General features: G+C 34.3%; 1 protein-coding gene across 5 annotated transcripts in view; it reads right to left on the bottom strand.

Annotated features, from left to right (window-relative positions):
• Positions 1-19169, bottom strand: part of GULP1 (GULP, engulfment adaptor PTB domain containing 1) — a 321470-nt gene that overhangs the window by 73603 nt on the left and 228698 nt on the right. For 4 of the 5 annotated variants that reach the window (XM_011936480.1, XM_011936482.1, XM_011936479.1 and 1 more), the window contains exons 5-6: positions 10152-10223; positions 3727-3825 (exon numbers count right to left, since the gene is read on the bottom strand). The exons of the other annotated variant lie outside the window; for it this stretch is intronic. In XM_011936480.1, coding sequence (XP_011791870.1) covers positions 3727-3825; positions 10152-10223 — 171 coding nt within the window. The remainder of the gene's footprint in view (positions 1-3726; positions 3826-10151; positions 10224-19169) is intronic. 5 annotated transcript variants of the gene reach the window in all.

The following is a 19169-nucleotide window of genomic DNA, read 5'->3' on the forward strand; positions in this document are numbered from 1 at the left end:
TGCAACCTCCACCTCCAGGTTTCAAGCGATTCTCCTGCCTCAGCCCCCTGAGTAGCTGGGATTACAGGCACCTGCCACCACACCCATGTATTTTTTTTTTTTTAAACTTTTAGTAGAGACGGGGTTTCGCTGTGTTGGCCAGGCTGGTCTCGAACTCCTGACCTTGTGATTCCCCTGTCTCCGCCTCCCAAAGTGCTGGGATTACAGGCATAAGCCACCACACCCAGCCAGTTCACATATCTTTCATTGAAAGAAATAGTCTCATTTAAAAGGTCAGATGAAATCATGCAGGAAACAATAGAAAAAGTTGCAATACATACCCATACACTCTTCACCTAGCCAACTGGTAACATTGTGCCACATTTGCATTACATGATCCAATTTTGTCTCTCTTTACACACACACATACCCTATAAACATAAGTGGTAGCCATCTTATAGTGGTAGTTAGTGGTTGCCACCTTGTAGTGGTAGTTAGTGGTAACCATCTTGTAGTGCTTTAAGCAATTAGCATTTTATGCATTTCTAAGGACATGCCATTATTAACCTGTGAATTCTAAAACCCAGAAAAGTTTTCTCTACATAACTGCATTTAATCATGTTTGTATTTTATAAATATTTAAACGTGATTATCAACTAACAAAAAATTTGAAATTTTCCGTATGTTTAATAAGAGAAGAATAATTTGGTAAATTATGGTATATGAATGTGGTGAAATTATTAGAGTTTAGAATACACCATAGGTAGATTCAAATACAAAATAACAAGAACATATGAAAACGATACATAATGTATGCTATCAGCTTCATATATTTCAATGTGTGCTGTGACAAGCCCCAAACCTTCAGATAAGAAATTGAAAATAATATTAATTACACATGCACACACAAACATATACACACACTCGGAAACAGCTATCTAATTCATATGATTTAGAAAAAAACTTTCAACATAAGCATGGCCTACAAATACCCTATTCTGGCTGGACATTTGCCACTATATACCCTTTTAATTTTGAAAAGAAGACGTAGGAATAGGATTATTTTTCTTTTTCATGACATGTAAGACAACACTTCGTTGCTACACTTTTGATTGCGTTGTCCTTTTGTAACTTATTGCTTCCTTGGTCTATTGTTCTTTATGTAACTGCTAATTGCCTAATGAATTTATCTCATTCATACCTTGCTTTCAACTGCCTTGTTTCCCAGCAAACTACTTATATCCCAAATGCTTGAATCAACCCTCTACTATCTTCTCACCATTTCACTTTTTTGATTTCAGCCACCTTACCAGTAGTTATTTTAGGATCCCCATAACTAAAGTAAATCTTCACATGTTTGTTTGTAATCGAATATTGAGGGTGAATAATAGAGAAGACTAGACAGGATAATTATGAGAGGACTTAAATTCATGTCTTGGGAAGTTTGACGGAATGCCATTGTTCTTTAATATGGAAAGTTGAAGGTATGCCATTGAGCTTTACTACAGATTTCCACAGTTAGAGGTTCTGATTCTGGAGGCAAATTTGGGGCCTTAGAAATTACATTTGGAAATGTCTCAGGTAATCTTTTTGTAGCTATTCCATAAGCTACAATTTGAAAATGAGGCCTACTGCATTTAGCCACTAAACTATGCACAACAGCAGATCCCCTCCAACTTTAATGTGCATATGAATCACTATGTTTCTTCTTTAACTGCAAATACAGATTCTGTAGGTCTGTAGCAGAGCCTGAGATTCAACATTTCTAACAAGCACCCAATAGATGCGATTGCTGGCGGTACACAGGCCACGCTTTAAATATTCAGTTGTTGCTGGGAACTGGAATTTACATAGATGAAGGTATCAAAGATACTTGCTGGACTAGAGAAAAGTTGCAGACCTGTGGGAAACATTTTCATAATCTGTTAACAGGCCAGAAGTTCCTCTTTTGGCTTTTATATTGAATTAATTTGTCAATATGTATCCTACGGTGTTAGAAGAATGCTTTGACAATATGTATTTATAAAATAATTAGAGTTAAATATTAATTTTTCCAAATGGACTAATACAGTCTTATGAAAATTACTAAATGATAACTCTGAGGCATTCTGAATAAAGTACTTCATTTGTTTACTAAGCCGGCCATAACAAAATACCACTGACTGGGTGGCTTATCCAACAAGAATTTATTTTTTCCTAGTTCTGCAGGTTACAAGTCCAAGATTAAGGTGTCAGTAGGTTTGGTTTCTCTGGGGCCTCTCTCTTTGGCTTGCAGATTGCTGCCTTCACTCTGTGCCTTCACGTGGGTCTTACTCCGAGTATACGTATCCCTGGTATCTCTTCCTCTTTTTGTAAGGATACTAGACATATTGGATGAGGGTCCCGCCCTTAAAGTCTCATTTAACCTGAGTTACCTCTTTGAAGGCCTTATCTTCAAATATAGTCATATTAGGGGTTAGTGCATCAACGTAGGAATTTTGGAAGGAAACACTTTAGTCCAACACAAGTACATGTTAATGAATTCGAATCCAGAACAGATTATATTTAAAAAATATTTAATTTGCTTTGAAGGGTCAGAGGCCCTTAAATACAAGAAACTTAAGTTTACACTGTGTTATGGGCTGAATTGTGTTCCCTAGAATTCACATGTTGAAGCTCCTCAGAATGAGACTGCAGTTGGAGTGCTAAATTAAATAAGCATGAGGCCATTTACCTGGGGTTGTCTCTGTATTTTGAGTTCCTAGACAACAAACTGCAACCTAACTAGTATGTAAATAAACTGAACACTAATTTGGAAGTAGAACACACAGCTAAGTTTCAGCCAATTACAGGCAGCCAGCTCATCACAACATGTCCATATAAAGTAGATGCCTTGCTATAGCCAATCAGGTGAGTTGTCACTTTGATTCTGTGTTCAGCCTATAAAAACTCCATGTTCATGCTGCTGGGCAAAGCTTTCTGAACATCTTCTGGTTTCAAGTGCTGCCTGCTTCATGAATCATTATCTGTTCAAATAAACTCTGCTAAATTTAATTTGTCTAGTTTTTCTCTGAACAGGAGATAAGGCCTTTAAAAAGGTAATTAAGTTAAAATGAGGCCATGAGTATGGTTCCTAATCCAATTTGATGAGTGTCCTTCTAAGAAGAGACACCAGACAAGTGTGTGCACAGGTGGATGATCATGTGAAGAGGCAGCAAGAGGGCAGCCCTCTGCAAGCCGAGGAGAATGGCTACAGAGGAAACCCTGCTGGCATCTTGATCTTGTAACTCCAGCCTCCACAACTGTGAGAAAATATTTTCTGCTGTTTAAGCCACCCAGTTGTGGTGTTTTGTTATGGCCTTCCTAGAAAACTAATACACACTGATTACATCTACAGGAAATAAAAGTCAATGCAGAATATTTTAATAAGCAACACACAGTTTTTATCTTCTTTCATACTCAGTGAACCACACTGTACGCATCTCTTTCAGATCTCATGAAAAAAAAAATTCCCAAATACAAGTCCAAACACTGTTGAATACACTTAACATAAGTTATTAATATTATATCCCAAACAAGCTGAAGAAAAGATCACTTATAACGCAATTCCAAAAGTTGTTTTCACTTCTAAAAATCCTAGAGTTTCGAACTGTCATTAGCGCAGAACTAAACAGTTCAGGTTGGCAAAAATTTTTAAATATTTGTTAAAGTAGGAATACAATTGCAATTAATTAAAGATTACCTCTAACATTAAAAAATAAACCTTACCTTTGTTTTGGGTTCTAGAATTTTTACTCCATAAATTGATATTTGCAACTCCACTTTAGGAATTTTCTGGCCTTCAGATTTCTTGATATGTCTTGCAAACTACAAATGAAAAATTATTCACAAAACTACAATTCTATTTCTATAAAGAATGAACAAAAATAAACATATATTTGGAGTTCATATTCAATTTCAGACTTTAATTAAGTGAATTTTTGCCAAGTATAAAGCATTTTATAAAGATAGTCTCAAAATATTTAAAAATCATAGCAATCAGCCATTATAATTCACATTGATTTTCAGCAATTTTTTTAAATTAAGATTTTTAATGCACTTCTTTCGTGGTATTTACAAAAACGTATTCATACCAGACGGCTGAGAAAACTCAAAATACTTTGTGGGAAGATGTGTAGAGATCAGTTTGTTTTTCTGTGAATCTTTTGTTGTTATTATCTTCACAGAATTAGCAGTTCATCGGCTGTTGAATATGCCCTCTTTGCCATTTCTAGATATTTACCTAGTTTGGAACACTATTCTATCCAACCACATCAATACATAAAAATAAGCAGATTACCATGTCCAAACTGAAGCTAAGAATTGAAGTAATTATTCCAGCTGAAAGACTCAGGTATAGAACTAGACTCAATCTAGAACTACATATATAGTGAGTATCTTGAAAGCACAAATTTTTTTCAATACTTTTGTAGTACTATTTATTATATTTTCTCACTGAGTTAGTAGGTGTATGTAAATGCTTGTTCGATTCTGTTATAAAATCAAAAAGAAAATCAGAATACTCATGTGCTTAGCAGATGGAGTCTGCCTCTCTCCTAGCATTGCTTAATTTAGTGGGTGAAAATTTCAGGAGCCCAGCTAAACTTGAATATTAAACAATTAATATTCTTTTTAAAAACTTTAATTTTAAAATACAGGCACAAACACAACATATATATATATACACACACACACACACACTATTTAGTATACACATAGCCCATGCAACATTTGGAACATATTTGTACTAAAAAATATTTGTCTGAAATTCAAAGTTTACCAGTCTTGATTTTAATTGACAATTTTACTCTCTCCCTACATTCCTTCTCTCCTCTGCAATCACCCCCACATCCAACTTTTTCTTTTTAAGAAATGGAAAGAAAACTATTAGAAGAAATAATTTCTGACCCCTCTTCTAGTGCTTCAAAAAGTTATTTCCTAGTGTACCTTTTTCTCTCTAAGGATATAGATCATCCCAACTTGACTCAAAATTGATGACATGTAATGCAAGATAGCGTTCCAGTCCTCTTGGATGTCATAGTTACTTGCACTGTGTATTTCACTGTAATTTAGGGCAGATGTGAATACACATGGCATAGCTCCGTTCTGGAGCACAGAGTGATTAAAAGTCTTTCTCTCTTTTCATGGCTTTGCACTACCACAGAGAATAATACAATGAATGCCTTTAAGTGTCTGCCTTCCTATCCCAGGGGGTACCATTTATTTTATTCCATTTTGAGTGGTATAATTTTTCCCCTTGCTGTCTGTCTTGCTCTATGAACTTAGGTTGCTATTTTTTGTATTCAGCAGTCTTACTGCTGCACATGATACAACTAACTTGTGCCAGATACTTTTCGTTTTTGTCTTTAATAAATTTATTTTGCTTGAGTGTAGATCGTTAAAAATTATCCCAGCTATCTCCCAAAGAATATGGATTAATTTTGTTTATTTTCCCTTCATAATCTCCTTATATCAGCATAATTAAGCAATTTGAAGGTTTTCACATAGGAAGGCTTGCAAAATAAGTCAGCAGCTCTCCACGTATGTGAATGCATCTGGATAAAGCAACTCTCATTATCAGCTGCAGAAACATCCTCAGCTTGTTTCCCAGGTTCTGCTGTTTTCCAGAAACAGACAGAGCATGGTTTCTGAAGCCCCTTCCACATCCAGACTCAACCATTCCTGTGACCTCTGACAAGAACTGTGCAACCTTTAAAATTTTTTCCCACTGAAACGTCTACCACAAAGCAACCACTATTATTAAACTTAACTATTGAGAAGGAAAGAAAGAATGGAAGAACTAGATAAAGGAAGGAAGTAGGGGCTGAGGTAGAAAAACAAAGTGCAGAGGTAAGAAGGGAGTGGGGAGGAAGAAACGAAGAGAGGGAAGAAGGAGAGAATGAAATAAAGAAAAAGAAAAAGAAGCACATTTATAATCTAGGTTTTCTGAAATTTTTCTCTCTTCTTCATAACAGGATGAATTAACTGTGCTCAAAACAGCTTCAGGTTCATGCAATCTAATCTTCTTATTTCAAATATAAGGATAGTAAGTCTCAGATAAGCTACGTACCATGGTCATAAAATGGTTTTGTAGGAATTAGGCCTAGTAACTAGTTTTGCAGATATCCACTAAATAATCTTTTTCTTTTATACAACATATTTTCTGCATTTAGAAAAGAAAATTCCCAGTTCTACCTTCATTCATATCAATGTTTACACTGGTTATTGGCCTTGATTTTTGAACCTATGTTACACAACTCTCATGCCTAAAGTTATACTCATTCAATCTATATTTTTCTCAGTTTAATATTCTCCTTCCTGTCTCTCTTTGTTTTTTTTCTAAAACTTAAGCTAACTGTATTCTATAGTTTGCATGCTCCCCTCTAAGTCCCTTTGCTACTTACAGATTTCTTGCCTTCCTAATATTTCTAATTAACCTTAGGAAGATATGCTGATCAATCTACATAACATTATATTTTATTTTTTCCCTAGTTACTATTTTAATATCAAAGCTTGTAACAGTCTTTTTTGTAAATTTCTTTCAATTTTTGCTTCAGTGGATTTATTTCTTGGTAGATCTAGATGGATACAGTGATCTGCCATTAAAACTTGAATATAATAATCCAATAAAAATTATTCAAAGGAAGTGATGCAGAAGCATTTTGGAGAATGACTGGATACAACAAATGCATATAACCAAGACTTTGTCATCAAAAAGTGATGGGGAAGGATGGAGTAGTACTTGAAATAAAGTATTTGGTTAAATATATACTACTGATAAAGAAAATTTAAAGGGAGCACAACTGAGTTTCAATATTATCATTACATAATTTCTATCCATTTCTCAGAGGACTTTTTAAAAAGTGAAATTAAATAAACTACTAATGGAATATAGAGTATTAGGCAATAAAATTAATTTACTAATTTGGGCCTATTATTTGAAGCTACTATTCTTCTTTGGGGTTCTGTTTATATTTTTAATTTAAAGTGTTTCTAATAACCCTGCAGGAAATGAGCTATGTTTATATATAGTTAAATTAAGCTCTAAATGTTTGATTAATTAGATAACTGATTGTGAAGACAAAATAGTGTTATACAACACAGAAAGAATGAGTTCAAATGGAAAATCTACTAGGCTGAGACTTCACGAGGCTTGGCAGCAATTCCCAAAGGCTACATTTTCTTGCAGCAATTTCATGTAACTTTAATTTAGTTGTACCGGTGTGAGGGGATTTTCACTCTAAAATTGGATTCCAGGAATGTTGCCTACTGGGTATCTCCTAGGGAAATTGATAAGCTTTGAATCTATATATCAATACTTACATGTAAAGATCACAAATTGTTTATGAAATACATTGAGCCCCCAACATCTGTACTAGTTGTATTAATAAAAATATATAAATCACTATTAAAAATAAAATTCGTTCCAATAAACAGTGCTATTCAATACATAGAAGTCGAAAGAGTTTAAAATTACTACATTTCAGAAAATTTGTTTTATTTGTTGTTTTTTTTTGTTTGTTTGTTTGTTTCTTTTTGAGACGAAGTTTCCCTCTTGTTGCCCAGGCTGGAGTGCAATGGCGCTATCGCAGCTCACTGCAACTTCCGCCTGCCGGGTTCGAGCGATTCTCCTGCCTTAGTCTCCCAAGTAGCCGGGATTACAGGCATGTGCCACCAAGCCCGGCTAAAAGATGATCAAGAAATAGAAACTGTTGAACATGATTAGGAAATAAAGAACATGTTTTGATATGGTATTTGAACCTTAAAAGGTTAATACTTACAAAAGTAATTATATTTATAAAAGAAAAATTTATAAACTGTAAATTCTCTAAAAAATGACAGTGTAAAAAAGTCAAAGTTTTAAAATTTTTTGAAAACTAAGCAGGCATCATTAAACACAGAAGCATGAAAAATTCATTATTGATAATTCTTTAATTTCTCCATCAGATTTTATTCTTAAATTTTAAATTTTTGTTTAATGTCAGAAGCCATTACATTAATACTGCTGAAAAAGGAATAAATATAAATAAAATGTTACCTTACATGGTAATATAAAATAAATAAGATAAAGTAAAGTAAGTGATATAAAATAAAATAAATTATAAAATCACATACTGAATTACGTACATTTTTTTGAAAGCAGTCAGAATTCATATGTTACAGAAAAACAAATAGGAAATTAAAATGGAGATGCGTACGTATGATAAAAGAGCAAGTTTCTCTTTTTCTTTTTTTTTCGTAGAGCCACACTACCACCTACTGGCCATTTCGAACCAGTAGAGCCAGGTTTGACATTTAAAAAATATTCTTAGTATACTTTGAATTGTAGCTTCTGACCCGTGACACACACAAAAAAAGCAAAAATAAATAAATAATAAATAAATAAATAAATAAATAAATAAATAAAAAGCATTGTTTTATTCATTATCATTCGTGTATAAATCATTACCCTTAGATATACTTTCCTGATATACAAAATGTTAGCAATCAGCACAGTAAAATTGCTTATTAAATACAAACTTATTTTGGAAGACATTTGAGAAACAACAGCTTTTATAAACTAAGTGTGTATTTTTAAACTATACTACATAATTTTTTTACCTTATTGTAGGTCACATTCTTTTATTAACAGAATACATTTCTAAACATGAAACTCCACAGAAATACATTACAATCCTGCAAAAATATATGTAAACTAGCCATTGTTTAAAAAGCATTTGATTTCAAATATGTCTTTACATTTGATCTATTCATTATTCAATTGAATTTTTTTTGGTTTTCAATTTGGGTTGGCTGAACAACCTACAAGGCATAAAGAAATACTATGTGTAAATAGTATTTTTTCTTTCATAAAACATTCTGATTGTAGTGAAGTTGGATTCATGCCCAGAATTTGCAACTTTTTGAAGGCATTTAAATAGAATCCTATTCTAATGTTGTCCATAAAGTGTGAGCCCTTTTAAATCTTCTTTTGGATTGATTAAAACTATTGGCCAATAAAAGGCAAATCTAAATTATTACCTAATGAATGGTGGAAATAAATAGTTGGCTCATCCACGTTTTTCCCAAATGGGAATGATATTATCTTGGGAGTTTTTAGCATATTTACTTAAAAGGATTAGTAAAATATTCTCATATAAAATAAGATGGATAAAATATTATTGACCTTTATTTCTTTACCCAGAATAGAAGCCATGCCAATTCAGTTATTTCTCAATTTAAACACAGAGTAGATTCCACCAGATATGACATTCTCAAAGCAAAGTAATACCATTTAATGTCTCTGAGTTTACCTGGCACACTCCGAGGTCTAACCCTCCTTTAGAATAACTGGATGGTCCCTAAACCAAATAAAGTTATAGAAGGGTTATTTCTCCAAAAATGTGAAAGCAACTATAGAGAATAACATTAATTGTGTAAAAAAAAGTAGCACTATATATATTTTCTTATATGATACAGCTGAGAATTCTGTTGAGGAGTTTTTTAAATTTTAAAATCTCAGCGACAACAACGTCCTTCGAGATGTGGAACAATTAGAGAAACATGGTGTGTGGCATCTTATGTAAGATTTTCTCAGGAAACTTGTTGACTAGGATATGTGGGGTTGCTTATTAAATGTCCTTCTCTCCTCTCTTAGTTTCACCAGTTTCCCCATGGCTACTTATGAACATTGCTAGATCCTGTTGGACTTGTAGATTAGGACATCTTTAACATACAGTGTCACTGCAAAATTCTGGTTGAAATCAACTCTAACTCCACATTTTTAACTGGTGGATACTATATCTTAGCTTTTAAACATAGTTGTTATGCCATTACTAGCTTTTGATTTGGGACATAAGTTCACATTATCCAAGCAAAGTAAAGGCAAGCTATAAAACAAACATTCAAGACACACTGCCATAAAACATTATTTTTAATATGACACATTATACCTTAGAAAAATATGAACAGTATGCCATATTTTAAAAACAATTTTGTGTACATGTTTACTATTAAAAATGTTTCCTTTATATGATTACATTTCTTCAATAGTTCATTTTTAATAGGGTGAAGCTATACCTGCAACAAAGTTATTCATGCTTTGATCTCCATCAATCTGCTGAAAACAAGACAGAATCAATGCACTTGTAAATTATTTGAAGGGCTTTCCATACCTTTAGTTTCCTTACAGCATCTCTCACAACTTCTGTTCCTTTTGGCTGTTCCACTTCTGTACTGCCAAGAAACTGAAAATGGTCATTTGTGAGACACAGGCTTTACTACATCATATATCATCGCATCATGTTGAACTATAAGATTGCATAATAGAATGGTTTAATAGTAATGCAAACTCACATTTTAATTAAATACAAATATTATTTTATATTATATCAAAATATAAATAAACTTTATCATTTATACTTACTGTTAATCAAAGTTTATTTTTAAAAACATACTTGTTTGCTAAATATTTTACTTGCAGGTTTTTACTGGAAAGAAAACTGAAATTATTTTATTAGGCCCAAGGGAATAATGTTGATCTCAACCATTAAAATTTAGTAAACTTATTAGTAATTAAAAATTATTTTTCATTCAAAGCATGTAATTGTATTTTGTTACTATATTTCACATCGATAGTAAATTTCAAAGTTTATAATTTCAAGTAAACATTTTTCTTTGTTTTCCACTTATGAGACTCATCTAACATGTAGAATTTAAAATACAAGCTTCTTTTAATAGCCAATATATACAACTAAGTAAAGCTATAGTTAGACTAAAGAAATAAAACATACATGATCTACAATTTTACTGTTTTAAATAAACCTGCAAGTAGTCAGTAAGTGATATGATTTGGCTGTGTCCTCACCCAAATCTCATCTTTAATTGTAGCTCCTGTAATTCCCATGTGTTATGGGAGGAAATTGGTGGAGTCACAAGGGTGGGTCTTTCCCGTGCTGGTCTCATGATAGTAAGTCCCATGAGACTTGATGGTTTTATAAAGAGGTATTCCCTTACACAAGCTCTCTTGCCTGCTGCCATGTAAGACATGACTTTGCTCTTCGTTCGTCTTCTGCCATGATTGTAAGTTTGCTGAGGTCTCCCCAGCCCTGTGGAACTGGGAGTCAATTAAACCTCTTTCCTCTATAAATTTCCCAGTCTAGAGTATGTCTTTATTAGCAGTATGAGAACAGAATAACACAGTAAGTGTGTTTAGTTAAAACCTGACCAATCCATAAAAAGAAAAAGTTTCATAATAATTATCACACTGTAATAAAATCTCTACCTTGGAGAGACATAATACCTTCTAAACAGAAGTCTAGTATCACTAAATGTTCAATACCAATTAGAATTGAAATATAGAGGTTTCATTCTAGAAAAATTTCTATATACAGGGCAAACAAACATTAAATTCATGAAGTATATGTAATTTTCCAAAGACCTTTTTTTTGTTCTTGTGACATACTACCAATTATAAGACCAAAGAGATTCACAAATTAACCACTTCTCCTATGTATAGACATAGGAGAATACGTGTTTGTAAACTCCACATCAAAGATTCCATAAGTGGAATCTTTTTCATGTATTAACTTACAGAATAGAAGGGAAAATATAGTAAAGTCATACTATCTCTTATTCCTTCCTTCAGTCTTGAAAAAAAAATAACCACTAAGGAAATTAGAGTTTTGATTTTCAAAATGGGCTCGCTGCACAACTGGCATGAGAATTACCTAGAGAGTTGGTTAAAATGTAAAAATACATGTTCCTTGGTCAAATAAATCATAATCTTTAGAGGTAGGGCAAGTGAATTATATTTCTAGAAGCACTGCAAGTGATTCCTCATACCAAAGTCTAAAGAACAGAGTTAGAAACAGTTAACAGGCCATGTGGATAGTGGAAGGTAGGTACAAATGTGAGTTGAAAATACAGGCAATAACTGGTGTTCCCTTTCTGATGAACTAATGGAGGATTGAGAGTAAAGCTCAGTTGCACTGAGGCAAAAAGAAGTTTCACTTTTCAGATTCTGTAAAGTACAACAGTTCCTTTTTCTTCTTCTTTTTTTTTTAGATGGAGTCTCGCTCTGTTGCCAGGCTGGAGTGCAGTGCTGCAACCTCGGCTCACTGCAACTTTCGACCCCTTGGTTCAAGCAATTCTCCTTCCTTAGCCTCTTGAGTAGCTGGGATTACAGGAACGTGCCACCATGCCCATGTAAGTTTTGTACTTTTAGTAAAGACAGAGTTTCACCATGTTGGCCAGGATGGTCTTGATCTCCTGACCTCGTGATCCGCCCACCTCAGCCTCCCAAAGTGCTGGGATTACAGGTGTGGGCCACCACGCCCGGCCAACAGTTCCTTTTTCTAATATGCTTCAACTATATCAAGTTGTTAACAGGCCCTAGATAAGATATCAACAGGCTTTCAGTTTGCCCCACTGTGACCTGAAATTGTTGGTTGACCAGGCATACATAAAAGACCAAAGTGAATGAGAAATTTTAAGCTGAAAAAGAAAGGAAATCCTGCTACCAAGATTGGAAGACAGCCAAATCTATTCCTGACACCAATGCTGTCACATTTCTCCAGTTTTGGATGAGTGTTTTCAAACTTGATTGAATGACAGAATCATAGGGAGGGCTTTAGCCAGGTGCAGTGGTTAGGATATGGTGCTTTAATAAGCAATCTATAGTTTCACCTACTCAAGAGTTTGAGGCAAGAGATCTGCCTGGGCCCAGGAGTTTGAGGCCAGCCTAAGCAACACAGCGAGGTCCTGTCTCAATTAAAAAAAAAAGAGAGAGAGAGAGAAATAATCATATTGGAAGCTATAATCTTATTACCAATGCCTGCAAGTCTGATTTGACTAGCCTGGGTCAGAATCAGGCCATTTATATATTTTAAAGCTCCCTAAGTGATATTAATGTGCCACCAGGTTTGAAAAGCACCATCTCAGATCATCCAGAAAGGAAGAAGAGTTCAAGTAACTGAGGAGGATTTAACATAATAGAAACTAGTTCTGAATACATCCCTGGGGTAAACTGTTCTCAACTTCTCTGAATTTATCATATCACTGTGATCAGTGGATGGTCTAGTATTAGCAGGAGCAGAGGAGCAAAGGTGGATCCTTTATGGGGAAGTAATGATTGAACTAGAAGAAGGAAAGGTCCGGTGTGTCAGTAATAGACTGTAAGTTTTACTGGCAATATTTCTGAAGGAATATTCATACTTCAGCAGGAATGGCATGAGTCAAAAGTATTATATGCAAATAAGGCCATAGGGGAAAAGTATGGAAGAACTCCAAGTATATTCAAAATGAATCAACCTCTAGCTGTGCTCCAGGAACCTTTTAACAGGTTTCTTTCACACTAGCTTTAATGAAATCCTTTGAGTAATGCAACACTGGGAGAAGCCTTGAGTGATGGTAGGTATTAAAATATATCTTAATATGGAGCACTCTACTTAACCCAACTTTTTCTTATGTAATGTTAGAAAACCTATATGACAATCATGCTAAAACTAAAAAAAAAAGTTTATTCCTTATACTTCCTGTATTTTTTAATTATAAAAAATCATGATCTATAGATTAAATAATTCATATTTATATGCATTTCTTACGCCTATCTAAAATATGTATAAAACTCTTAGATATGAGGTAGCATGTTAGAACAAGCTCTAGATTTAGAATCTGAAGATGTTAGAAAAGTCCCCGAATTTCTGCCTTGTCTGACTCTTTTGAAAGACAGAGATAATAATGCTGTTCTTCTCTCCTTATAAAATCATTCTAAAGAGCAATTGCAATGAGAGATGAAAAACAGAAAACCTCTTTAAACTGCAAGGTGTTCATGAGGGATTGCCATTCCCTTATCAGGTGATTGTTAGGGGAAGATATTAGGGGTTAGTGGGCACAACTGATGCCTGTTCAGTTCTCCTGGGATCCATTTTATCAACTCAGAGACCCATCTTCCAGTTTCCACATGCTTTGCTGGTAATGACTCACACTCAAGACCTCCAGAGTATTCCTTTTGGGCAATGAAGTCAAAGGCACCTTGCCAGTATTGAGAGTTAGAAGCATATGGGAGTTTTTTTTTTTTTTTTTTTTAATACCCCCCATACCCACACCACCCCATCATCACATTCCTTAGCCAATGACTGACTTGGCTAAGGAAAGTAAGCCAAGTCAAGTTTTGTACCTCTACAAGTTTTGTGGAGGTACAAAAGCCCAGCTTCTTTGTTTGGAGGTGAGATAAATGCTAAGGTGTAATGTTATGATGCAGAGCTTACCATGGAACTAGGCTAATGCTGTGGCTCCAGCTGATGTCTACTCTTCCTTCATTTCTTCTTCTTGCCGGCTCTGCTTTTTCTATTAATTTACTGATTTCTCCTGGGAGTACCCCCTTAATAAATCAATACACTTAAACCTTTTGCCTTGGGGTTTATTTCTGGGAGAAACTGGTCTAAGACACTGGTTAAAGGCTTAAATGCTTACATTCCAGGGACATACAGTCTAGTATATAAACCCATAAATGACTGTCCTAAGTGCCATCAAAAGTCTTGTACAAAGTATACAAACTTTGATTTTTATCTTTTCTATTCTTCCTGGTTCCTGGAGGGTGAAACAAAAAACGGAATCATGCTGTGACCAGGGAATTAATTCACCCTATTCCAACAGAAGAGTTGTTAACTAGCTGAAGAATTAGCAAAATGCTAGGCATGGCTGGGAGCAGAAGTGAGTCACCTAACTGACAAAGATACTAAGCAGAAGTACACATGCAGAATTGAAAGATCCCCTAGACTCTTTTCTCAGCCTGGCTCCCAGGACACTAGCTGCTAATCTTATAAGCCTCCAAGCAGAAAAATTTTTCCCTGAGGAAAACAGACCAAGGAAACCAAGACAACCTGTGCTGACAGTTAACGATCCATGTGAAATAGGTGAGTCACCTGATCAGTCAGCAGATGACAAGCCCTTCTCAAGTATACAGAACCGCCAGTTGGCTTTTGAGTGAGTCAATCTTAAATATCAAAACACAGCAAGTATGTGAACATATTCGTGAAAAGCCTCTCACATGAAAAGACTGGGAGGAAAAAATAACAGCAACAAAAGGAATGGTTAGAAAAGTAGAGGGAGCGCAAGAAAAAAACATGATGGCTAATACTCTACAGTCAATATAGATATATTGCATTCATAATAAAACCAGGATGCTAGAAAAAGTAGCACATAAAGAACAAAAGAGAATTGACAGAAATTTAATAATATGACTCAGGTAATTAAAAAATCATAAGAATATTAAAAGATAAAGTTAGAAAAAATTACAAGAAGTAATTATTAAATGCTTACAATTTTTCAGGTTGTATTTTAGGAGTTAAGAATATAGCAGAGAGGTAATACATTTGTTAGTTAGCTAGATTTAACCATTCCACAATGCACATATACTTCAAAACATACAAAATAAAAACATACAATGTTATCTGTTAATTAAAATATAAAATTAATATTTTATTAAATGCACTGAAAAAACAAATTTCCCTACCCTTATGGAACTTACATCCTAGTGGGCGAGCCAAACAATATTAATATGAATAAGTGAATTATATGGTACTTGAGAAGTGGTGGAACTCAGAGTGTGTGACTGTGTCTGTTTTCTGTGTCATACCATTTTAAATAGGATATTCAGAGGAGATGTCACAGATAAGGTGAAATGTAAAACAATCAGAAAGGCAGATATCTGGGGAAATGTAGGCCAAGGAAGGGACACAGAAAGTGCAAAAGCCAGATATTTAAAATGAGATACAAACTAGAACAACTGAAGAATTGGTCTAGAATAGTGTTTTTCGAAATTTGGTCCCAGGACTTGTAGCATCAACTACCATAACTAGGAAATTGTCATAAATACAAATTCTACTCAATCAGAAACTGGGAGTGAGGCCCAGCAATCAGTTTTAATATCTTCTACAGGTGATTCTGATGCATGCCTAAAGGTGAGAACCTGTTTTAGGAGAGCCAACTTTAAACCAAATAGAGTCCTAGAAAGAGAGAAGAGGAAAAACTAAAGGATAGAACACTATCGATTACTTTCCCAGAACCAAAGGTATACATTTTCAGAACCAAAGGTATAAAATTTCAAATTAATGTTATATTAATGAGTGAAAACAAATATACAAGCACAAATAGGCTTACCATCAAAATACCAGAGATTAAAAAAATCAGAAAAGATTCCAGAGAGAAACAAACAACAAAAAATAAAACAAAACAAAACCCAGAAATATGAATGACATCAGATTTCTTCTTCATATCAGCAGTAATGGAAGAAAGTAACTTCAAATTCTGAGGGAAATGATAATTTTGAACCAAGTTTCCAGGCTATGAGGAAAGAAAAATTCATACCGAGATGTGCAGAGGCTCAAAAATTGCCCTGCCACATCCCAGTTCTCAGTAAGAAAAGAAGGAACTAAAATAAAACAGAGGGAATAATGAGCCCAGGAAACAGGGCAGATATGTCAGGAGGGTGTTGATGGCCACTACAAACATCATGAATAAAAGCACAGCAGTACAACAGTTTATCCAGAATAGAACAAAATAACAAAAGATAGGAAAGCAAAATGCAGTCGCTTCAGTGAGGCTTAGGAGAAGAGCTAGAGAAGGTTTTGTTTTTTAGTTTTTTCATTATAAATTTTGGAGAAATATTTGACTATTTTAAATGGACACAGATTATTTGATAAAATAAAAATGAAATTAAGCCCCCGGAAGGTGACATGTTAATTTTGCATATGCTCATTTATTCCTTAAAATATTTTTGAGTATTTAATATCAGTCTAGCATTTACTAAGCGCTGGGTAGAGATCAGGTAAAAATGTCCCTGTATTTATGGAAGTTATCCTAATGAGTGTGTGTGTGTGTGTTTGTGTGTGTGTGTGCATCTATGTCTATTTTATGTCTAGATCACAGACACACATATTATATTTTGATCACATAGATGGACTGCGCAGAATGTGGGTAATATTTAAGAAACAGTCCTCAGTTCTCTCTAAAAAGGTGGCATATTAATGAGATGTAAGGAAGAAATGAAACATACACTCAAGCATATTGAGGTTAACATGACTCTGATGTGTTCACTAGAGATACCAGACTCAACAATTGAGTATACAGCGCTGGAGCCTGAGGAAGAAGAATTCTGAAGAGATCACGTGGATTAGGGAGATCCTGGCACGAAGGTCTCAATGAAAGGCTGAGAGATTGAAAAGAGTGCCAGAATCCTGGGTCCTCAAGTAGCTGCCATATTTCAGAGGGAGATGGAAGAGAATAATGCTGCAAAGGGGAATAAGATGAGTGTTCAAGGAAATGGAGGGGGAATCATGCAAGTGAGACATTAATACTCTGAACAGGGTTGCCAGATACAGCAAATAAAATTATAGGATGTCACTGCTGGTGGGAATGTAAAATGGTACAGCCAGTCTGAAAAAAAAAAAAAAAAAGGCTTGGTAGTTTCATTTCAAACTAAACGTGGACTTACCATATGATGCAGCAACTGCACTCCTGAGTATTTACCTCAGAGAAATGAACACTAATGTTCAAGTAAATGTCCTGTACGGGTGTTCATTGTAGCTCTCTTTGTAATAGTTCAAAATCAGAAACAATCTAATTGTCCTGCAATGAGTGAATGCTTAAACAATGGTACACCTATACCATGGAATACTGCTAAGAAATAAAAATGAATGAATTATTGATACACAGGACAAGTTAGATGGATCAAAAGGGAATTTTGCCAAATATAAAAAGGTAATCCCAAAAGGTTTATTTTTCATTACTATTTACCTAAAATAGAAATACAGGAATATTTCACTGACAATCTCTTAAAAATGGGACACTGGTATATTCAACATTACTTAAAATTGTGTAAAAATACTCATTTTTATGTTTTGCAACTTTATGTCTTAATTCCTCCAAGTGAGAAAAAAAAATTAGCAATGATGAAAAAAGAGTATAATGTTTCAGACTATTTTGCTTCATACAATTAGATTCAGAGTGTTATTTTTCACTTTGGCAAAGAGCAAAAGAAAAAAAAGTTATGTGCTATCTGGCAAGTGATAATTGTTCCTGCATTTTTTTTTTCTTACTTAAAATGTTCAGGGTTTTATTTATTTATTATTTATTTATTTTTTCTGTACAATACATCCTCACTTAACGGCATCAATAGGTTCTTTGAAACTGCAACTCTAAGCTGAAGGACATATAACAAAACCAATTTTACCACAGGCTAACTGATATAAACAACAGTTAAGTTCCTACACCATATTTCTGGTCACAAAACTATCACCAAATTTCTAAATAAAGACCGAAATACTTCTAATGTTAAACACCAAAATAAATGTGAGTTATACATACATTTAAGAAAGATCAATAAAAACAAGTAAGATAATTATTTATACAATTATTTTAGCTCAGGGTCCCAGGTGGCAGGATCCTCGCCTGATAGCTCTGGGACAAAGCTGGAACCAGCCCTAGACAGGACGCCACCCAGAGGCAGGGAGCATTCACACACACCCACACTCAGAAGGGGACCATTTAGACAGATCAGTTCACCAAACCTGTGCATTTTGGGATATGGGAGGAAACAGGAGTACTCAGAGAAAACCCACGCAGATATGGGGAGAACCTGAAAACCCCACACAGACAGTAGCCCTGGCTGGGAACTGATTTTTTTTTTTTTCTCATCAACCTTATAACCAATAACATGGAATAAAACAACACTGAATCAAAGAGTGTTATTCAAGGCCCTGCTGTAGATCCAAATAGACAAAATTTATTTTGGTAATTTTTTTTTAAGAAATATCAGGCCACAGTTTACATAAGTACAAATATGTGTCTTGCACAGTTGTGTGCTTGTGCCTGGAAAATGCAACAGGTTTTTCTGTTTATTTATGAATAAACACTTTAATTTTGATATTAATATATGTTCACTAAGAAAAATGAGAAAACTCCAGGAAAATGTATCAATGAAAATAAGCATCAACTTTTACCTCATAGCCAAGAAGTGACTTTGTTAAAAATATTGCATATTATCTTTTCAATTTACATTAAAATAAAAGTGATCGGCCAATGACAATATTAGGCAAACCTAACAAACAAAACCTCATCAATTACTATATAATTTGGCATTATTGTGTAAATATGCAGGTATATCTATAAGTGATTGTATCTATATATAT

The sequence above is a fragment of the Colobus angolensis genome, unplaced genomic scaffold (assembly GCF_000951035.1).
Source record: "Colobus angolensis palliatus isolate OR3802 unplaced genomic scaffold, Cang.pa_1.0 Scaffold153, whole genome shotgun sequence".
Classification (NCBI taxonomy): Eukaryota; Metazoa; Chordata; class Mammalia; order Primates; family Cercopithecidae; genus Colobus; species Colobus angolensis.